Source organism: Cervus elaphus, chromosome 18 (genome assembly GCF_910594005.1).
Source record: "Cervus elaphus chromosome 18, mCerEla1.1, whole genome shotgun sequence".
Classification (NCBI taxonomy): domain Eukaryota; kingdom Metazoa; phylum Chordata; class Mammalia; order Artiodactyla; family Cervidae; genus Cervus; species Cervus elaphus.
The window spans coordinates 100,046,872-100,070,785 of NC_057832.1; the positions used below are offsets into that span (position 1 = coordinate 100,046,872).

The 23,914-nt window shown below is 38.1% G+C and overlaps 1 protein-coding gene across 2 annotated transcripts in view; it reads left to right on the forward strand.

The window, feature by feature from the left end:
* The first annotated feature begins 8,921 nt into the window (after window positions 1-8,921).
* KLHDC10 (kelch domain containing 10) overlaps window positions 8,922-23,914 on the forward strand; it is a 61,962-nt gene continuing 46,969 nt past the window's right edge. Inside the window, exon 1 of one of the 2 annotated variants that reach the window (XM_043872048.1) lies at window positions 8,922-9,345. In XM_043872048.1, the coding sequence (XP_043727983.1) occupies window positions 9,180-9,345 (166 nt within the window). In that variant the 5' untranslated portion in view covers window positions 8,922-9,179. The remainder of the gene's footprint in view (window positions 9,346-23,914) is intronic. The other variant, XM_043872049.1, reaches the window with a different exon arrangement.

Genomic DNA, 23,914 nt, shown 5'->3' on the forward strand with positions numbered 1-23,914 from the left:
ATGCTCTGTCACTCAGTTGTGTCTGACCCATCGTGACCCCATGGACTGTAGCCTGCCAGGCTTCTCTGTCCATGGAATTTCCCAGGCAAGAATACTGAAGTGGGTTGCCATTTCCTACTCCAGCTTGTATGTGTTAATGCTTATAATTTTTCATAATTAAGTAAACTAAGACTCATTACTTTGGGCTTCTTAGTATCAATGCCCCATTTGAGCCCAGGTGGCACAGTGGTAAAGAATCCACCTGCCACTGCAGGAGATGCAGGTTTGATCCTTGGGTCTGGAAGGTCCCCTGGAGGAGGAAATGGCAATCCACTCCAGTATTCTTGCCTGGGAAATCCCATGGACAGAGGAGCCTGGCGGGCTACAGTTCGTGGGGCCGCAAAAGAGTCGGACATGACCGAGCACACAGTGCATAGTACAGACAGGTGGTTAGTCACCTGTGACTACTCACCAAAGAATTTATATGATCCTGGGTTATAGTTCATCTATGATGATAACCAACAATCCAAGAAGTAAACATTTTTAAAGGATTGCTGTACCTTGATTGTTAACATGGTAATATGACTTTACATTCAGGTGAAACATTATACTTTTCCATGTACTTTCACATATGCTATTTCATTGATTTCTCACAATAACACTAAGATATTGCTAAAACAGAAGATATTACTCTTATTGGGCATGTAATAAAACTGGGGTTCAAAGGATTGCATTTGTTTCCTCAACTCTGGCTGTAGATTAGTATAGTTCTGGGAACTTTAAAAACACGGCCATTTACAAAGCAAAAATAGAGATACAGCTGTAGAGAACAAATTTATGGATAACAAGGGAGGAGACGGTAGGATGAATTAGGAGGTTGGGACTGACACACATACACAGTTGATACTATGTATAAAATAGATAACTAATAGATAACTAACTATGCAGTCTCCCTACTGCATAGCACAGGGAGACCTACTTGGGAAGAAAATACAAAAAAGAGGAGTTATATGTATATGTATAGCTGATTCACTTTGCTGTACGGTAGAAACTAACACAACATTGTAAGGGAACTATATTCCAATAAAAAATAAAATAAGTAACCAAAATAAAATGAAATTAAAAAAAATATGGCCAATGTTTGTGCTACAGAGATTCTGATCTAATTGGTCTGAATGGAACCTGAATATCAGTATTTTCCAAAATGGTCTAAGGTTAGTCCAAAATGCAGTCAGTGTTGACAGTCACTGGGTTTCCCAGTGCAGTGTTGAGTTTAAAACATCAATATGATACATAAAACTAGATTTCATATATAGTAAGTACTTGATACTACTTACCCAGTCCTTTGCTTCCTCACTATATCAAATGTTGTAGTTACAGAATCTCTGCTGGAAAATAATTCTGGAAATTCGTTTGAATCATTGAATGTATTTAACATTTATAAAACAAAATTTCTTGGAAAGTATTCTCAATGTAGATTTCTTGCTAATTCCAACTGACTTGTTTTCTGATATAGAATCTGTTGCGAGTTCTACCTGCATATTATGATCATGGGCAATCCTCAGGTGAGCAGAGATGGTCCTGCTGCCTGAAGTCATAGTGATGTAATGATGTTGTTGTTTTTTGCCTGAGTCATGTCTGACTCTTTGCGACCCCATGGACTACAGCATGCCAGACTTCCCTGTCCTTCACCATCTCCTGGAGTTTGCTCATACTCATGTTCATTGAGTCCTTGATGTCATCCAACCATTTCATCCTCTGTCCCCACCTTCTCTTCCTGCCCACAGTCTTTGCCAGCATCAGGGTTGTTTTTTTTTTTTAATGAGTTGGCTTTTTGCATCAGGTGGATAAAATGTGGGAGCTTCAGCTTTAGCATCAGTCCTTCTGATAAACATTCATGGTTGATTTCCTTTAGGATTGACTGGTTTGATCTTGCATACTGATAGTCCAACCTTAAATATTTTACTACACATGTCTAAAAAATAAAGGAATTTTCTTACAGCATCTTGATATCATTATCACACCTACCAAATGTAACAATTAATACCCTAATATCCCAATGCAAAAAGGCCAAATGGTTGTCTGAGGAGGCCTTACAAATAGCTATGAAAAGAAGAGAAGCAAAAGGCAAAGGAGAAAAGGAAAGATACACCCATTTGAATGCAGAGTTCCAAAGAATAGCAAGGAGAGATAAGAAAGCCTTCCTCAGTGATCAATGCAAAGAAACAGAGGAAAACAAGAGAATGGGAAAGACTAGAGATCTCTTCAAGAAAATTAGAGACACCAAGGGAACATTTCGTGCAAAGATGGGCACAATAAAGGACAGAAATGGTATGGACCTCACAGAAGCAGAAGATATTAAGAAGAGGTGGCAAGAATACACAGAAGAACTATACAAAAAAGATCTTCATGACCCAGATAACCACGATGGTGTGATCACCCACCTAGAGCCAGACATCCTGGAATGTGAAGTCAGGTGGGCCTTAGGAAGCATCACTACGAACAAAGCTAGTGGAGGTGATGGAATTCCAGTTGAGCTATTTCAAATCCTGAAAGATGATGCTGTGAAAGTGCTGCACTCAATATGCCAGCAAGTTTGGAAAACTCAGCAGTGGCCACAGAACTGGAAAAGGTCAGTTTTCATTCCAATCTCAAAGAAAGGCAAATGCCAAAGAATGTTCAAACTATCGCACAATTGCACTCATCTCACATGCTATCAAAGTAATGCTTAAAATTCTCCAAGCCAGGCTTCAACAGTAGGTGAACCGTGAACTTCCAGATGTTCAAGCTGGTTTTAGAAAAGGCAGAGGAACCAGAGATCAAATTGCCAACATCAGTTGGATCATTGAAAAAGCAAGAGAGTTCCGGAGAAACATCTACTTCGGCTTTACTGACTATGCCAAAGCCTTTAACTGTGTGGATCACAACAAACTGTGAAAAATTCTTCGAGAGATAGAGATACCAGACCACCTGATCTGCCTCTTGAGAAATCTGTACACAGGTCAGGAAGCAACAGTTAGAACTGGACATGGAACAACAGACTGGTTCCAAATCAGGAAAGGAGTACGTCAAGGCTGTATATTGTCACCCTACTTATTTAACTTATATGCAGAGTACATCATGAGAAATGCTGGGCTGGAGGAAGCACAAGCTGGTATCAAGATTGCCAGAAGAAATATCAGTAACCTCAGATATGCAGATGCTGCTGCTGCTAAGTTGCTTCAGTTGTGTCCAACTCTGTGCGACCCCATAGATGGCAGCTCACCAGGCTCCCCCGTCCCTGTGATTCTCCAGGCAAGAGCACTGGAGTGGGTTGCCCTTTCTCCAATGCATGAAAGTGAAAAGTGAAATGAAGTGGCTCAGTCTTGTCGGACTCTTAACAACCCCATGGACTGCAGCCCACCAGGCTCCTCCATCCATGGGATTTTGCAAGCAAGAGTACTGGAGTGGGGTACCATTGCCCTCTCCAGGCTCTAAATGAGGGGTCTGCTAATCTTTTAAGAGTCAGTCTCAAGGACAAAAATACCTTCTGCAGACTGAGTCTAAGTGTAAGCAGTGGGGAGGCAGTTTGCTTCTCTTTCACAGGCTGCTACTCAATTGGGGGGAAAAAACAGCTTTAAGGAGGAACTCAATTACATCCCCAACAGTTGTTCAGGGAAAGCTGGATTGCCTGCCCTTGCTCACTTCTAGTACTGTCTGGCAACCGGAGGTGAAAAATGGCCATGTCATTAGTTCTTTAAGATGTGTCCTAAAGAATACCTACTCTAAAATATACTTCTTAAGTAATGGATTTATCGTTTCCATCAACTTAGAAAAGGCTGCATATGCTATTTGCCTCTGGAAATTCACAACAAACCCTTTCTAGTAAAGCTCTGAAAAGTTCCACAATAAACAGTTCTTCATTTTAAAATCAAGCGAACAAAAAGTATATTACATGTGTATGGTACTAGAAAGGATCAACTAGAATAGAGCTTCTTGGAAACAAGAACTGTGTCTTAATTCACCTTTCCGACCTTGGCCCTTAGCACAGTACCTGATACATGGCAATGTTCACATTTTTTTTTTGGAAAAACTGGAAAAGCCTGGAGCCTGGAAATATGGCAAATGCTTTTAATTAGGTCTTGCCTAGCTAAAGTAAAAAGTATTAAGAAAATGCAAGTGTAAAAGTAAAATGTACAGCCACAAAACAACAGTTTCCATGAGGACAGATAAATAAAATAGAGCCAATAATTTCATGGCACCCTTTCCTTAGGCACTAAGGGGGAAAGCCGGAAACAAAATACACCGCACAGGGCTTATGAGAGCACTGTGCTCCACACAGACTCGATAAACATTAGCTGACGTTTCCCAGCAGTGTCCATAACTTATTTATCTAGCCACTTAGGTTCCCAATGCCTCAATTTCTCTGTCTATAAAATAACCACATATTTACTGTAAAATAAAACAGCAATCCATACTCACTGAGGAGTTAGGATGCATATGACACCACCCTTATGGCAGAAAGCGAAGAAAAACTAAAGAGCCTCTTGATGAAAGTAAAAGAGGAGAGTGAAAAAGTTGGCTTAAAACTCAATATTCAGAAAACTAAAATCATGGCATCTGGTCCCATCACTTCAAGGCAAATAGATAGGGAAACAATGGAAACAGTGAGAGACTTTATTTTTGGGGGCTCCAAAATCACTGCAGATGGTTACTGCAGCCATGAAATTAAAAGACACTTGATCCTTGGAAGAAAAGCTATGACAAACCTAGACAGCATATTAAAAAGCAGAGATATTACTTTGCCAACAAAGGTCTGTCTAGTCAAAGCTATGGTTTTCTCGGTAGTCATGTATATGGATGTGAGAGTTGGACTATAAAGAAAGCTAACCACTGAAGAACTGATGCTTTTGAACTGTAGTGCTGGAGTAGACTCTTGAGAGTCCCTTGGACTGCAAGGAGATCAAACCAGTCCATCCTAAAGGAAATCAGTCCGGAATATTCATTCGAAGAACTGATGCTGAAGCTGAAACTCCAATACTTTGGTCACTTGATGGGAAGAACTGACTCATTTGAAAAGACCCTGATGCTGGGAAAGATTGAAGGTGGGAGGAGAAGGGGATGACAGAGGATGAGATGGTTGGATGGCATCACTGACTCAATGGATGTCAGTTTGAGTAAACTCCAGGAGCTGGTGATGGAGGCCTGGTGTGCTGCAGTCCATGGGGCCGCAAAGGGTCATACACAACTGTATTGAACTGAGCCTCTAATAATCTTTCCAAATTCTAATTTTTCTAGCTGTCTCCCCACCAATTTTTTAAGGTTGATTTGTTCAAGAGGACCACATACATTTTGGTGTAAATTTCCTTTAATCTGGAATTGTTCTTTGAAGAACTATTTTTTTTAAACCATGTCACAAAGAAAAATTCAAATATATCAAAAAACAAGAGAGAATGGTGGGACGAACTCCAAGTACCCATCACCTAGCAACACTAAGCATCAACTCAAGGACATTCTTGTTTAATCTTCATTTGCATCCTCTTTTCCATGCCCCACTTCCTGGGTTATTTTGAAGCAAATCCTAGATATCATAGCACTTTACCTGTACATATTTCAGTCTGCTTCTACAAAAGTTGAGTTCTTAAAAAAAAGAAAAACTACAGTTACTAAAAAAAAAATTAACGATGATTCCTGAGTATAATCAAATGTCCAAGCATATTTTCCTATTAAAAATAGTTGGCTTATTCTAATAAAAATGCAAATGAGGCTCAAACACTGCATTTGGTTGATATGTCTCTTTGTTGTTGTTGTTTAATTGCTAAGCTGTGTCTGACTCTTTTACGACTCCATGGACTGTAGCCTGGCAGTCTCCCCTGTCCATGGGATATTTCCCAGGCAAGAATACTGGAGTGGGTTGGTGTGCCCTCCTCCAGGGGATCTTCGTAACCAGGGTCCAACTGAGGTCTCCTGGATCACAGTCAGATTCTTTACCGTCTGAGTCACCAGGTAGTTAGAGTTAAAACTTTTGATTTTATTCAGTTTTTTTTTTTTTTTTTGGTACAAATACTCACCAATATAATGTCTTGTTTCTTTTTATTATATTAGCAGCCATTAATTATCATTGCGTAGGACTATTATGTCACAAGGGGTTACCATCCTCTCATTTTTTTAATGTTGTTTTTCATGACATTGACTTATGGACAAGATCAGTCTAGATATTATGGAGATTGTCTCCTTGGATTTATTAGATCATTTCACATGTCATTTAACTTGTTACTTTGACCCTTGAAAGTTCCTATAAGCTGGATAGTAGCACTTAAAGTTTGAAAGTTTAGTCACTCAGTCGTGTCCAACTCTTTGCGACCCCATGGACCCCATAGACTACCAGGCTCCTCTGTCCACAGGATTTTCCAGGCAAGAGCACTGGAGTGGGTTGTCATTTCCTTCTCCAGAGGATCTTCCCGACCCAGGGATCGAACCTGGGTCTCCCACATTGTAGGCAGATGCCTTACCATCTGAGCCACCAGGGAAGACCCTTCATTAATTCAAGTTAATGTTTTTGGCATGATTACTTCCTAACTGATATTGTGTACTTCATAGTACATCACTTGAGCAGGTACATGTTATTTTCGTGCACTTATTTTGAAGGCCCCTCTCCAAATCATGTCTATATTCATCAGTGTATCCACATTCTACATTAAAAAATTAACCCGAACCATTTTAAAAGACTTTAAAAATAATTTCATAATTTTAAATTTAGTTCAGAATAAAATTTTCATTTTGTTACTGGAATTTTAAATTGATTATTTATGTAACTATATGAGATGGTTTTCAGTTGATTGGTTAATATCATCTTATTTTTTGAAGATTCTTTTTTTCCTTTTTATTATGAAGAATTTTAATATATATAAAGATGGGCCAGCTCCCCATCCACGTCTCCCTTCTTGGATTATTAAAACTTTTTTTAATGAGATACAATTCATGTACCAGAAAACTCACTCTTTTCAAGTGTACAGTTCAGTGGTTTTTAATATATTCACAAAGTTGTGCAGCCAATACCAGTCAGTGATTTTTAATATATTACAGAGTTATACAACAATCACAAATCTCTTTTTAGTCTATAGATTTTTTTTCTCCAAATCTCTTTTTCTTTCTTTCTTTTAAAAATTTTATGTATTTAATTTTTGGCTGCACTGGGTCTTTGCTGCTATGCGAGAGCTACTCTCTAGTTGTGGTGCAAGGACAGGCTCTAGGGTGCCAGGCTTCAGCAGTTGCAGGGTGTGGGTTTGGTAGGGCAGTTGGGCTTAGTTGCCCAGAGACATGTGGAATTTAACAGAGTAGGGACTGAACCAGGTCGCGTGCATTGGCAGGCAGATTCTTAACCACGGATTACCAGGGAAATCTCCAAGTCTTTTTCCTTCGTAATTTTTGTGGAAGAAATTTGCTTTTTTATCCTGTAGAATATTCATAGTCTAGCTTTTGATTTTTGCATCTCTATAGTATTTTTTAAATGTTTCTCTGGCCTCCATATTTCTTATAAATTGGTAGTTAGACATAGATGTCTGATGGGATTCCGGTTCAATTTTTTTTCTACAAGAGTACAGTCATGTTTCCATTCTAGAGGCATATGTCTCAACTTTTTGTGATAATGTAGTTGATGCTCAATGACTTGATCTCTCAATTCATTAGAGGTTACAAAATGGTGATTATCACTCATCACTTATCACTCATCATTTATTACTTGGAATACTCCTCTATAAAAAGAAATTTTTCTTCGTCTACTATTTGGTTACTCAATGGTACGGATTCTTTATAAATATTAACATTTTATTAATTTTAATATTTTAGAGCCATAGACTACCCCCCGACCCCACCCCCACCCGCCAGATGTCAAACATTTTCCTAAGTAGTGCTTTCTAATGCTTCATGGGAAAAATTATCTGCCCACAGGGCCTGAAAATAACAAAAGGAGGCGGCGACAGTGAAACTCCAAACATGCCCCAAGAGGATACACATCCTCAGCTCCAGCAGATTTTCTTTTTTCTCCGCATCACATAAGGTTTTCCTGTACGAAGCATCATGCAAAAAAAAAAAAAAAAGTCACCTGATCTAAAAATCTTGAAAAGTTTTGTTTCTCTTCAGGAATTAATATGGTTTTCTCTTACCATTCATAAACATCAGTGAACAATCTACTTTCCTACTTTGCACTGTGCCCAGTTAAGTTCAAAGCCAAATTTTCCATTTAATTTTGGAACAGTAGAGTTCCTGATCTCTGCATCTACATTTTTCTTTGATCTTCATCCTCTGTACCTGTTCCTGTCTTCCGGCTGGTTCGAATTTTCTACTAGCAAAAAGGAGTTTGACTGAACAAAAACATTTACAGTGCCGTCAGTCATCTACGAAAGAACCTTTTTCTTGGCACTCTAATTCTCGACTGGATGTTATTTAAGGAATCTAACGTAATAAGCTTGAAATGGTTTCTCATTGGGATCTCAATTTGTATTTCTACAGTTATTGGTGAGCTCGAACATCTTCCCACATTTGATAACCAGGTTTAAAATTGTTCGTTTGCGTGGGACGTGGCTTATATTAAATTAGGGAGGAATTCGCCAGTGGACTGAAAGGACAAATGAAATCTCATTGTTACATTTAAGCTTTGACTCTGTCTCTGTTTTTTTTCCCCCGTCCGAGACAGCTCTTTGCAGAACACTGTATTGCCTCAAAATATGTGTACTGTGTCAGCGTCCTGTTTCTGCTTTCAGTGTTTATGGGGGAAGAGTTCCTGAATCCTGAACACGCCTGGATTCCCGGCTATCGTCGGGACTCTTTCTGCAGGCGTGGCCTCTCTCACTCGGCCTTCGATTGGCCCGCCTGACCCTTCAGGAGTCACCGCGCCGCGGGTTTGCTTAGCGCGGTGGATGCGAGTGATGAGTGACTGCTTCTGCCTTTCTCCACCCCCCCCCAACTTCTTTCTTTTTTTTTTTTTTTCTTAAGCCATAGCTATGGTTACCACGTCTCTCCCCGCCTCCCTCCACTTACCAAGAAGACGACTGGCCATTGGCTATCTGTCACCAAGTTACTCAGTCATTGGCCGCTGGTGAGACTGGGCGCTCCCCCTTCCCCGGTCTCCCGGGTCTCTTGAGGAGCCCAGGAAGGAGGCTCCGCTAGTGCCGCCGGGCCACGGGCTGCCGCGACCAGGCTGCGGCAGTCGTTAGCCGGTCATGTCGGCCGCCCAGGGCTGGGACAGGAACCGCCGGAGGGGAGGAGGCGCAGCCGGCGGTGGCGGCGGAGGTAGCGGGGCCGGCGGGGGCAGTGGGGGCAACGGGGGTCGGGGGACTGGTCAGCTCAACCGCTTCGTGCAACTCTCCGGGCGGCCGCACCTGCCAGGTGAGTGGTGGAGCACGGTCCTGACAGCTCGCAGGCGGGGTGGGAAGGTGACTGCTCCCTTTTCTTTTCTCCCTGCCTTTCTTTTCCTTGGGAGGAGCAAAGGCAGGCCCCACGCACAGCAGAACGATGGGGGGCTTAGAGAAAAGGAAAGGTGTCTTTGAGGTCAGGGAGGGAACAGGAGCCCGGCGGAAAAAAAAAAAGTATTTTTGATCTGTTGAAAGCTCTGTGCTGAAAGTTGTTGTGTTTTCTTTTCAAAGGAGAGGCCGTCGTCTCATTGACATTCCCAAATGTTTCGCTTACTCGGTTCCCAGTCTCGTCCTCTTCCGCAGTTTGATCTTGTAAAAGAAAGACATTGTCGCCTAGCTGTGGGAAATTATTTTTAAAGAGAGAAAGAGGGAAGAGCATTCCAAGGAGTGATTTTTGTAAAAACCACCTCAAGTGTGTAAGAGTTAGGCATTCTGAAACAAGAAAGGAGGAAGAAGGGGGTGGGTGGGAGGTGGGTAGGAAACAGAACCAAGAGAATTAGGGAAAACTAGTTGAATTATTAATATTTTGGAATATACATAGAATGGATAGCGTGTATGGATTTTAACGGGAAAAAATGAAGATCAAGAATATCGTTAGTGACAAAATTATGCTGTCTACCATATGAAATCCCATGGACTGAGGAGCCTGGCAGGCTACAGTCCAGGGGGTCCCGAAAGAGCCGGACCCTACTTAGCGACTAAACACACACACCCCATATGAAAACAGCTTATTGAAAACTGGAAAATGTACCCAGTGTGATTATTTAACGTTTTTGTCTAAATTTACTATCCCTGTGTTCCGATGCCTTGTAAGACAAATCAAATCGATGTGTGTGTGCAAAAAATTTTAAAGAGCTACATTTGTAGGTGAATATTCAGTATAGAGAATGAAAGTGTACTGCCCAGAATGTCAAATATTGTGTTGAGCAAGCTTATTTTTACCATGAAGAGAACTATCAAAAATGTGTGTTAATCATTCACCATGTTTTTTGTGAATAAGATTGACGTTGATTTTATCAGTGATTTTATATTTGTTTAGCTGATGAGTTTTGAGAATGAGGGTGTTTGAAATGTGTTTACTACCATGCCTTGTACTAAGTAGTAAAAAAAATTATTTGATTAATTTGAAGAGAAAGGGAATTTTGCATATTAAGTGCGACACTTTCTTATGTTTGTGATAAGGTTATTGATTTATGCTAGAAATGCACATTAATCCGTTTATATGCACCATTAAAATTAACTGTGAAGCAGTTTTACTCAAATATATAATACACCAGGAATTGGGTTTGAGATGATCGTATCAGTCTGGGTATTCTAAAATTGCTAAATATGTACTCTTTAACGTCAAAAAGGAAAAAGGAGAAATCTTTTTTACCCCAAAGTAATAGCAAAAACTTTCATTTTTGTGTATTGACAGGTTAGCAGATAAAGCTCTTACCAAAGACTGCAACTAGTTTGTCCTCTATGACTGCAATCTTAAATCTTTGAGCTTAGATTAATTATACCATAGTCTTCATATTGGCATTCCCAGGCTCTAAGAAACTGGTTGGTGCACTTCCTGACTGCCACCACTTGATGGCAGTGGAAGCCTTGGTTTCTGAAAAGGGGCTTCGGTGTGGAGCTATTTCTGCATTCTCTGCACACAAGACCAGTAACAGCCATTTGTCCAGAGGTAAAGATAAACGTGTTTAAACTGTGAAAATTCATGCAATGGGGCCATCAGCTCTTTTTTCTGCTTTCTTTCCCCCTTGAGTGGCATTTCATTCTTTCTTCCCCAAGTAGAAAGCCTCAGTCTTCTCTTGACTCTCAGAATTGGAAACATCTGATATTTCAATATATACTTTGAAATTCTTTCACACCAATTCTTTTTTTTTTTTTCCCCAAGCATTTCATTTTAAGCCTTGCCTCTCCCCTTGATTGAAAGGTTTTATTTTGAGACATTCGACAAGATTTTAAGTGAAAGGGGTAGAAATATCTAGGGTTTTTTATGGCTGACCCTGAAGATTCAAAAATAATAATAATAATACATCTTTGTAGGTAACTTTCTCCCACCTTTGATTTCTAATCCCATTTAACATTTTTCCTCCTGCTCTACCAAGATTTTCAGGTACCAAGCAGTGAGCAACCCTTCTTACTTTTTTGCATAGCTACCTTCTACCCAGGGAGCTCCGGTGGCTCAGAGGTAAAGAATCTACCTGCCAATGCAGGAAATGCGGGTTCAATCCCTGGGTCAGGAAGATCCCCCAGGAGGAAATAGCAACCCACTCCAGTGTTCTTGCCTGAAAAATGCCATGGACAAAGGAACTTGGCGGGCTCCAATTCCATAGGGTCAAAGAATCATACTCGACTGAGCATGCACACAATACACCCTCCTCCAGCCACCAGTGAACCAAAAACAAAACTATCTGGTCTTGGGGTGTTCTCTCTTTCACCAATAGCATCTTTATCCCTGCAGTTATGCAAGCCTGAAACTTGGGCGTCCTCCTTAACGGTTTCCTCTTCCTTGCATTTCTGTTGTAATCAGTGACCAAGTCCCATTTATTTTATTTGTGCCAGACGATGCAGCCGTCATCCCTGCCTTAGGTCTCCTACACTAGCTTTCTAAGCAGTCTTCCTGCTTGTACTCTTGCCCTCCAGTTTGTATAGCACACTCATCTTCTGCATGCACAAATTTGTTTTCATCTCAGCTTACAACCCCTTACTTGCTTTTCATTGCTCTTAAAATAAGGCAAAAATCCTCAACATGGCCTAAAAGCCACTGAGTGGTCTGGCCCCTCTCTAGCTCTCCAGATAACCCTACATCATGTTGTCTTGTTCTTTGATCTTTTCCCACCTCTTTAGATCATGCTCCCTTCTGCCACAGGACAGTTGTACTTGCTATTCCGTCATCTAGCAACCCTGTTAATCCTCATTCTGTTCTCTCTCTCTTTTTTTAAGCTTCTCTCCCATTGGATCTCAGCTTGATCACATTGTTTTTTCAGAGAAGTCATCTCTGACCTTTTATTTGTTCTCTTTATACACACTAGTAGCCGCATGTGTTTCCATTTGTATGTAATTCTTTGATATGCATGATTTGCTACTCTTTACATATATTTACACACACAAGACATCAAATATATACATATATTAATATACAGACACACATGTATTTTTAAATTCTAAATTAATACATTGGCATTATGTGTAAACAATTAAATTCTTGTGAAAGTGATTGATCAGTGTGGTTCAGTTGCCTTTTGCCCCATTGACTCTGGACAAATGGATACAATCAGTTTCTTGAACATAAAGATAGTGGACTAGACTTTGCATCCGTGGTGGCAGCACAAATAATGTTTTGTGAAACCTTGTTTGAGCAGTTTCTCACCTTTTTTCTGTCTCCTAAAATACAGTAGTGATTATGCATTTGCCCCATAGGCCAAGAAATTCATAGCTTCTTAGACCTGGGTTTCTCCCCACTCATAATCTGTCCGTGCGCAGCAGAGAACAGGGACAGTGCTCTCGCAGCCGTAGAGCTCGGGCATGGAGCTCATGGGGACAGTGGAGCCCATGTTATCATTGTGCCTTAAGTGTGTAAATTTGAGTGAATGCCATGTGTTATCTAGGGAAACAGCTAAACAATGTTGCTAACATGGGGACTGGAAAACTGACAAAGAAAAAGGAGGAAAAACATAACAATTGGTAAAGCTGTGTAAAAATAATACTGAAAATATTAACTGAGAATTTTTCTTGTGATATATGTTTATGATATAAGGTACAAATGGTAAAAGGCAACTTTTCCTTCTTCCTTTGACCCGTAATTGGCTTCTTTCCCTTGAAGCAACTGATTTCGTGTGTATCTTTTCCAGAAAAGTGTATGTGTGTGTTGGAGGGGAGAAAAATGGTAGCATTTCTTTGTTTGGATGGGCATTTAAAAGGTTTACAGTCTTACTAATACAAAGGATAATACAGTTAATATTTTTGTATGTATATAATTTTGCACATTAGTGACTCTGTCTTTAGAATAAACTCCTAGAAGTACAATTGCTGGGTCAAAGGATATGTGCTATTTAAATTTTGATAGGTATTGTCAGTTGCCTTTCATAGAGGTTGTGCCAGATTGTGTTCATTGATGTTGGAGCTCTGGCTTCCCATAGCTTTGGTAACAGAGTGGGTTATTAAACTTTTTTTACATTGCCAATTTAAAAGGTATATTTTTCTTCATCTTTTCAATAGCTATAAAAAACATACAGCCATATTTGTTTCCTTTATTTATAACATCTGCTTATATTTCCTATTCACCTGGTTATATTTTTTATTTCTCTGTTGGAATGTTTAATATTGTTTGTAGGAGCTGTTTTACAGAAATTAGTTCTTTGTCTCAGTTTTGTGTTGCAGGTACTTGTCACAGTTTCATTTAGCTTTTGACTTTGTTTACAATATATTTTTTCAGCAGAAATTAAAATATTTGTATAGTTTAATTATTAATCTTTTTTTTATTTTAGGTTTTTTTGATCATAAGAAAGGGCTTTCCTATTTCAATCTTATTGATATTGCTAATTAAAATTAAAATTCTTGTGTTTTTTTTCTTGGTAATTTTATAATTTATTTTTAAGTTAAATGCACTTATTGATACAAAATTTAGTTAGGTAAAGTATTTAGGGAGGATTTAACTTCACTTTTCTTCTAGGTGGCTACCCAGTTATCACAGTATTGAAGTATTGCCTATTGGTGTGCTTAGTTTTTATATATAATTTGGTATTTTTACTAGACTTTTATTCTGTTCATTGATCAGATTACCTATTTATACCTAGTAATATCATTCTTTGATTATAATCCTCTTTCATTCTACTTCTTGGAGTTTTCCTGGATACTCTTTGTTTGTTCTGTAAAACTTAGAATTAGTTTATTGAACTCCCTCCCCCCATCTTTTGGTATTTTTATTGATACTGCATTATATTTGAAGATTGATTTAGAGATCATTGACTTCTTTTTAAGGTTCAGTCTCCTGTTCAGGAAGAGGGTGTACATTCATTTCTTGTTTTTCAATTTTTTTTTGTATCCCTCGACAGCAATTTAGTTTTTTTCATGTAGACCTTTTATCATTTCTTTTATATGTATTCCTGGTATTTTACCTTTTTTTGTTGCTATTGTAAATGGGGCTTCTATTGCTGTTATATCTTTTATCTTGCTCTTTGAACATGGTAATGCTATTCATTTCTGAGAATTAATTTTGTACTTGGCCACCTTTGGAATCTCAGTACTATCTGTTATGGTTTCCCAGTTGTTTTTCTAAGGTTTTGCAGTTAAATAATATCATTGGGCTTCCCAGGTGGCTCAGTGGTAAAGAATCCACCTGCCAATGCAGGAGACTAGGAGGCGCGGGTTAGATCGCTAGGTTGGGAAGATCCCCGGGAAGAGGAAATGGCAACCCACTCCAGTATTCTTGCCTGGAAAATTCCATGGGCAGAGAAACTTGGTGGGCTACTGTCCACCGGGTCACACAGAGTCAGACATGACTGAGTGACTGCACACAATATCGTTAGCAAATAAAGATAACTTTATCTTCTCTTTTCCGGTTTTTATACTTATTTCTTTTTTTTTGGCAAATCAGTTTAGTTAGTACTTTCCAAAAATATTAAACAGTATAATAGTAGTGGATTTTTGTCTTATTCCTGACTTAAATGTGAGTTTTTTAGTGCTTTCCTATTAATATTAGGCCTGACTTTAAGTTAAAGTGTACATACTATGTTAGTCAGCTCTTACCATTTTATAAAGATTTTTTAAAATATGGAAGTTAAAATTTAAGCCTCTGTGGGGAATTATGTGATTTTTTTTTCCTTTGTTTACTATTTTGGTGAGTTGTACGAATAGATTTACTCTCACTGGACCATCCTTGCTTTTCTAAATCAATTCACTTTGTTATTGTGTATTATTTTATATGTGCTCTTGGGTTCTATTTGCTAAACTTTATTTAGAAATTTTGCATCATTCCTCTTAAGCTAAATTGCTTTGTAGTTTTCTTTTATGTATTTTATCTTTGTTGGATTATGCCACTTTCATAAAAATAATTTCAAACTTTTATTTTTCTATGCTTTTTTCTCCTCTCTGGTTAAATGGCATTCGAGTTAAATGCTTGGTTGAATTGCCTGTGAGATTATTGGACCTTGAGTATTTTGGGAGGAGACTAGCTGTTTGACAGTTAACCTCTTTACTTCTATGATTAATTTGCTTATCATTTATATCTTTGTGAGGAAGCTTTGCCAATTTGTATTATCCTACAAAATAATCTGATTCACCCACGTTTTCAAAACTATTTGTGTAACATGAGCAAGGTACTCTTTTGTGATTAAAAAAAAATTTCCTGTGTCTGTGACTACACTGTCACTTTACTCATTATCACTTCTTATTTAGTATATGTGAGGCCTTGCCTTTTTGTTGTTGTTGTTTACAACCAGGTCTTGGATTTTTTAAAAAATTAGTTCTGTTATTTTCTTTTTTCTTATTTATATTTTTCTTTCACTGTTTTAAATCCTTCCTTTAGCGTTTGTTAGGTTTATTTTGTGGCTGTTTTCCTGTCTTCTTGTGTGGAATCCTTAATGTTCTTTTCATTCTTGTGTTTGTGTATGTTTGTATTCGTGCTTAGTTATATCTGACTGTTTGTAACCCCAGAGACTGTAGCCCACCAGGATTCTCTGTCCACAGAGAATCCAGGATTTCCCAGGCAAGAATACTGGAGTTGGTTGCCATTTCCTTCTCCAGGGGAATCTCCCCGACCCAGGGATTGAACCTGCATCTCCTGCATTGGCAAGCGGATTCTTTACCACTGCACCACCTGGGTGTTAAATTTTGAGTTTTCTTCTGAACAGTACTTGAGTTGTGTCTTGTAAGTTATAGGTTTCTTGTATTTATTTTCTGAATATTTTTGTAGTTCAATTTTTGACTTATTTTCTTTAGCACAGGAGTAGTTAATCCTTTTCAACTTTAACATATCCATTTATATGGCTTTAGTAGCGTTATTGAGATTTAATTCACATACTGTACAGTTCACTATTTAAAGTGTACAATTCAGTGATTTTTAGTATATTCAGGCTTGTGGAATTATTACCACAGTCAATTTTAGAATATTTTCATCCCCTCAAGAAGAAGCCCTATGTCCGTTAAGTTGTCCCTCCCTTATCTTCCTGCTCCTCTTCTCCCTCACCCTCTACCCTAGCTCTTAAGTAACCATAATCTGCTTGCTTTCTCTCTATATTTTCCTGCTACGGACTTCCTCCTGTGAATGGAATCATAGTCTTTTTGACTGCCATCTTTCACTTCCATACTATTTTTTAAGTTTATTAATTTGCTGCAGATATCAGTACTTCATTCCTTTTTCTGGCTAAATAATATTCCACTATATGGATAGACCACATTTTGTTTACCCATTAATGGATATATAGATTGTTTTTCACTTTTTGGCTGTTGTAAATAAACATTTGTGTATCGATCTCTGTGTGGACATATGTTTTCATTTCTTTTAGGTACGTGCCTAAGTAGGATTTCCCTGGTGGTGCAATGGTAAAGAACCTGCCTGCCAATAGAGGAGACATGAGACGAGGGTTCGATCCCTGTGTCAGGATGATCCCATGGAAAAGGAAATGTATCCTTGCCTGGGAAATCCCATAGAGAGAGGAGCCTGGCAGGCTACATCTATGAGGTCACAAAGAGCTGGACATGACTGAGCAACTTTACACACACATGTAAACACACACGTATCTAGGTATAGAATTGTTGGGTCAGTTAGTAACTATGCTTGACATTTAATCATTTCAGAAACTGTCAAACTGTTTTCCAAAGTGGGTGGAATTTTACATTCCTACCAGCAGCCTAAGAGGGTTCCAGTTTTTCCACATCCTTGCCAACTCTTGTTGTTATCTGATTTTTTGATTTCAGTCATCCTAGTGGGTATGAAGTAGCATCTCATTGTACTTTTTGACTTGCATTTCCCTCATGACTAATGATGTCAAGCATCTTTCCTTGTTTTTCTCTTTTCTTTCCTCCTTCTTTCTAGTTTTTTTTCTTTTAAGGTATGATTGACATTGTTCATCTTTTCATGTACTTGTTGGCTAATTGTATGTCTTCTTTGAAGAAATGGCTATTAGATCCTTTGCTCAATTTTTAATTGGATTATTTGTCTTTATTATTGAATGGTAAGAACTCTTTATACATTTTAGCTCTCTTTACATTTTTTTTTAATGTATTTCAAGTCCTTTGTCAAATATATGATTTGCAAATATTTTTCCCGTTCTGTGGTTGTCTTATCAGTTTCTTAATTGTGCCCTTTGAAGCATAAAAGTTTTAAATTTTGGTGAAGACTGGTTTATCTTACTGTTGTTATTTTATTTTTTTGCTTTTGTTTTGTTGTCTATCTAAGAATCTTTTACCAAATCCAGGATCATGAAGACCTGTGTTTTTTCTAAGAATTTTATAGTTTTGCTCTAATATTTATGCATGTGGTAAAGGTTATCTTAATTGACTGTCCTGTTGAAAAGACTGTGCTTTCCCCCATTGAATAGTCTTGGCATTCTTGTTGAAAACCAGTCAACCTTAAACATGTATAGGCTTATTTATGGGCTTTTAATTCTGTTCCATTAATCTATATGTCTGTCCATGTGCCAGTGCCATAGTGCCTCAGTTACTGTTGCTTTGGACATAGTTTTGAAATCAGAAAATGTGAATTCTCCTATTTTATTCTTTTTCAGGTTTGTTTTGGCTATTTTGTGTCCCTGCAATTCCATATAAATTTGACAAATTTGACAAATTTGTCAATTTGTAGGAAGAACTCAGCTGGGGTTCTTATGGGGATTGCCATCTGTACATCAGTGTGAAGATATCACCATCTTTTAACGTTGTCTTCTAATCCCTGCACATGGGATATTTTTCCATTTATTTGGATTTTCTTTAATTCTTTCAGCAATGCTGTATGGTTTCCAGAGTTTGTTTATGTTAATACCTCACTTGCCTTTCTCAAGCAAGAAATGCTTTACTATATTTTCAGCAGTGTTTGTACTCCTTTGTGTTAGTTACAATGAAGATTTCATTTCTGCATTGGTTTTATTTTTTTCCTTCCATTTCTTTTCTGTTCTCTGCCTGCTGATATTTTGTCTCTATTATCTTGTCTTCTTCAAGTTAGAATTACTTGTCTTTTCTGCCCCTGAGGCAGCTTTAATTTTGGTAAAGCTTATTGTCTTCCACTTCCTACCACCACTGTGAAAGGAATACAAACTCTCATAGTGGCATTATTTATAAAAGCCAGTATATGGAAACAGCTTAAGTGTCCATCAACAGATTAATAAATAAAGATGATGTGGTGTATATATACAGTGGAATACTACTCAGTCATAAAAAAGAATGAGATTTGGCCATTTGCAGTAACATGGGTGGACTTGGTAGGCACTTTGCTAGGTGAAATAAGTCAGAGAAAGACAAATGCTGTATGATATTACTTAAATGTGGAATATAAAAAACATAACAATCTAGTGAATAGAGCAAAAAAAAAGAAGCAAGCTCACAGATATAGAGAACAAGCTAGTAGTTACCTGTAGGGTAAAGGAGGGGGGAGGGGCAATATAGGGATAGGAGATTAAGAGGTACGAAATATTAGGTAGAAAATAAGCTGCAAGGATATATTATACAACCTATGGAATATAACAAATGTTTTATAATAACTAAATGAAATATCTTTAAAATTGTAGATCACTATATTGTACATCTGTAAAATATATAATACTGTATACCAGCTATACTTCAATTTTTAAAAAAGGAATACAGCTCATTAAAATTTGGAAAATATTAAAAACTTGAAACAAGAAGAAAATCATCTATAGTAATTCCATTTGATACTTGTGTCAGCATTTTGATATTTTGCTTTTTTAGTCCTTTATCAGTGAATTGTGTTATATTTAATATTGTATAAATCATTACATACTACTAGTGGCAGCTTGGGATTCTCTTAAACCTGTTCTGTATTTAAATGTTTTCTCTTATTTTACCAAGTAGACTCTGTTTCTCCTCAATTTATCATACGAATAACTGTTTAGATTTTTTTCTAGCTGATGCACTATTTTCTTTTTTCTTCACAGCCAAGGTTTTGGAAGAATAGACTCAATTGTTTAATTTCTTTTTTTCCTCTTCAGTCTATTGCACTTCTGCCTCCATTGTTCTACTCAAGTCTTCTTGGCTAAGGTAATAACTTCTTAACTGCCAAATTCATTAGATATCTCTTAGTCTTCATCCTACCCAGTTTCTCTAGATTTTGATTTCAACTAGCCCCTTTGCTAAAGCCTGGGAATATATAACTAGACACAATCTGTATTCCTAAAGAGCTCTTAGTTACCCTTTTTATTGCTTGAATTTCTCATTAGTTTTTCTTTATCTGGTGCTTAATACTGATATCCAAGAGTATATCTGTTTGTTTCCCACCTCATTCTTATATTTTCCTCTGGGTGATGTCATTAATATCCTGACAACATAGATCAGACCTCTTTTCCTGGCCTGTTTGCCAGTGGCTACTAGACAGTGCCACTCCAATGACTAATGAATGAGTGCCTTAAATTCAGCTTGTCTGAAAACAATTTCATTATCTTTCCTGCCAAACCTGTTCTTGCTCCAGTGTCCCTTATTCTGACTAATTTAATGGCTACCTCATCAATTTAGTGAATGAAGCCAGAAATCTGAGAATCACATTAGATTCCTTTCTTTTGCTCACCCCTTGTACAGTTGGTCACAAAGTCTTGCCAATTTTTCCTCTTTACTCTAATTTTTCTGACCTTTTCCACGACTACAGCCTCACCACTTATGTCTTTCATTTTATATTTCAGCTATAGAACTATTTGCAGTTAGTTGCTTTAAGTTCTTAGAAGAAGCTAGGTTGGGAGGGTAAGATTTTTTTAAGTTGCAGTTTCCTGCAGTACCACACTGTGTCATGATTCTACACATAACCATTTCTTTCTTAGTCTGCCATTTCCTAAATCCTTCCTAAGACCCACCCAAGTGTACGTTACACAGCTTTTTTTCTGTCCTCTCTTTTAATACAAATAGATTAATAATACTGGGTAGTTACTGTGTGTTTGCCTCTGTTCAGGGTGTTTTACAAATATTAATTCATTTAATCCTCATAACTTTGTGAGGTAATTAGCTTTCTCATCCCCTTCTGTGATGAAGAACTGAGGCTTACAGAGAAGCTGCAGAACTTGCACGAAGTGCATATAGCTAATAAATGTCAGAATTAGGATTCAGACCGTCTCTCAGACTTCAGAGTCCATGCTGTTGTGCCTCTTCTTTGTGCCATCACCTTCTTTTGTATATACAAAGGATCACAGTACTTATATTGAATTGCTTTGCAAGGATTTGTTTTCGAACTTACCTATGGGCTTTTTTTTTTTAATTGGAAGACAGTTGCTTTGCAATATTGTGTTAGCTTCTACCTTACAATGTGCATCAGCTGTTAGTAAACATACATATATCTCCTCCCTCCTGAGCCTCCTTGCCACCCCCTCCTCATCCCACCCCTCTACGTTGTCACAAAGCACCGGGGACTGAGCTCCCTATGTAACTATGGGCTTCTTAAACGGAAAAATAATGTCTTATTCTCTGTCACCTTCCACAGGACTAGAACACTGCCCCATTTATAGCTGACTTTTCATAAATATTTATTGAATGAATTAGTAATTGTCAATATCTATAGTTACTCAGGCAGAAGAGTTGAGTTTAGGTTATTTTACATTACATAAGGCTAAATAAACTTTTTAACCTAGGTATTTAGCACATACAGTTTTTGCATGGCTTTTCCAAGTACAGTTTTATGTCTGATCTTATCAGTGGTTGTTGTATCCTTCTGTCTTTTCCTCAATTCCACCCCTTCCTGCCTTTTCAGACTTTTCAGAATATTTACATTTTTATCACTTATCTGTTCAGACCCTTTCTTTTGATCAAGTCATCCCTTTAGCATTTGAGCTTGCTCAAGTTTTATCTTTCTGGTCTTCTAGCCTCTCCGAAATAGCTCAGTTGGGAGAGCGTTAGACTGAAGATCTTTCTGGTCTTCCCCTTTTCTTCAGAGCCAAGTTTGTGAAAATATTGACTAGAGTTGAGGTCTTCATTGCCACATCTCCTCTTTTCTTTGAAGTAGCTCTTGTTAAAGTCACAGGTGACTTATGTGTTGTCCAATCAAGTGATGTTTTTCAGTTTCCACCTTACCTGATCTCTCTTCATTTTGAAACATCCTTTTTCCTCTGCTTCTCTGGCATCAGCTCTGGTTTTCTTTTTGTGTCTGGCTTCTCATACTAAGTCTTGTTTGTTGATCCTTCTTCTACCAGGCCTTTAAGGAATTGGAGTTCTCAAGTCTTGGTCCCATGCCTCTGCCCTTCTTTTTTCAAATTATTTTAGGTATTTTTTTTTCCAAATCCACGGTTTTCATTTTTCAGTTATACATGAAGAAGTCAGGCCACTTTGTAATTCTTCCTAAATTGCTCTTGAGAGCCAAATACTTGCTTTCTTCATGTCTCCACTTACATGGCATTTACCCCTCAAGTTCAGCGTGTCTAAAACGGAATTTGTGACATTTCTTTATTCTAAGCGGGGGAACTATTGGACAGTTTTAAGCAGGGTAGTATGGGATGTGATTTACATTTTTTTGTTTCTGTGTGATTTACATTTTTTAAAGCTTCCTGTAACTGCCAGGTGGAGAATGGATTGTGGGAAATGGTAAAAGTGAAGCATAAAGGCTATTTAGAAAAATACTGCAATAGTCTCCTAAAAAGATGGTGGTGCCTTGGTGCAGGGTATAGTGGTATAAGTTGTGAGAATAATTAAGTATGAGATATATTTTGAAAATAGTATGAACAGGATTTATTGTGAGATATGAAGGAAAGAGAAAAATCAGGATGACTCCAAAGTTTTTGTCTTAAGCAACTGGATGGATGATGGTGTCATTAAATGTGACGGAGCAGACTGAGACAAGAAGGATTGTGGAAGTCAGTCAAGAGTTCTCTTTTGGCTGTGTTAAGCTTGACATGCCTATTTGACATCTAAGTAGAGGATATAAGGTAGACAATCCCCATATATAAATCAAATCAAGGGAGAGGTAGAGGCTCAGGATATAAATTTTGGAATTATTAGCTTGCAGATGGTACTTACAGTCACTGTGGAAAATTCTAAAAGAGATGGAAATACCAGACCACCTTACCTTTCTTCTGAGAAACCTGTACGCAGGTCAAGAAGCAACAGTTAGAACCGGACATGGAACAATGGGCTTGTTCAGAATTGGAACGTCAAGGCTGTATATTGTCACCCTGCTAATTTAACTTATTTGCAGAGTATATCATGCAAAATGCCAGGCTGGATGAAGCACAAGCTGGAATCAAGATTGCCAGGAGAAATATCAATAACCTCAGATATGCAAGTGATACTACTTCAGTGGCAGACAGTGAAGAGAAACTAAAGAGTCTCTTGATGAAGGTGAAACAGGAGAATAAAAAAGCTGGCTTAAAACTCAACATTCAAAAAATTAAGATCATGACATCTGGTCACATCACTTCATGGCAAATAGATGGGAAAACAATGGAAACAGTGACAGATTTTATTTACTTGGGCTCCAAAATCACTGGACAGTGACTGCAGCCTTGAAATTAAAGACGCTTGTTCCTTTGAAGAAAAGCTATGACAAACCTAGACAGTGCTAGAGACATCACTTTGCTAACAAAGATTTGTACACCCAAAGCGGTGGTTTTTCCAGTAGTCATATACAGATGTGAGAGCTGGACCGTAAAGAAGGCTGAGCACTAAAGAATTAGCTTTCAAATTGTGGTGCTGGATAAGACCCTTGAGAGTCCCTTGGACAGCAAGGAGATCAAACCAGTCATTCCTAAAGGAAATCAGTCCTGAATATCATTGGAAGGACTGATGCTGAAGCTCCAACACTTTGGCCTCGTGATGTGAAGAGCCGACTCGTTAGAAAAGACCCTGATGCTGGGAAAGATTGAAGGCAGGAGGAGAAGGGGGCAACAGAGGATGAGATGATTGGATGACATTACCTATTCAGTGGACATGAATTTGAGCAAACTCCGGGAGATAGTGAAGGATAGGGAAGCCTGGCATGCTGCAGTCCATGAGTCGCAGGGAGTCAGACATGAGTTAGCGACCAAACAACAACATGCGTTTTAAGGTTCAGTTTGTATATTGTCCTTGAGCTATTTTTAAGATTTTTTTTTTTTTAACAGTCTTTAGTGTTTTTGAACACCCAGGTCATTAGACTGTTACCAGTATCTATACTGGGCAAACTTGTAGAACACATAAAAAAGTTATGCTCACTTACATATGTAAATATGATTTCTTATTATTGAACTCAACCTTACCCGCCTGTCATTTTTTTTTTAATTATTTTTGTTTAAACTGAAAATCACTCTTTAAGCCTGATAAAATAGTATACAAGGGAGACCAAATCTCTCTTCTCTTTAGATCACTAATTCTCCAGTTTCTCCCCAGAGGTATCACATCTGTTAGTTTTTAGTGTATCTTTCCAGAATTAA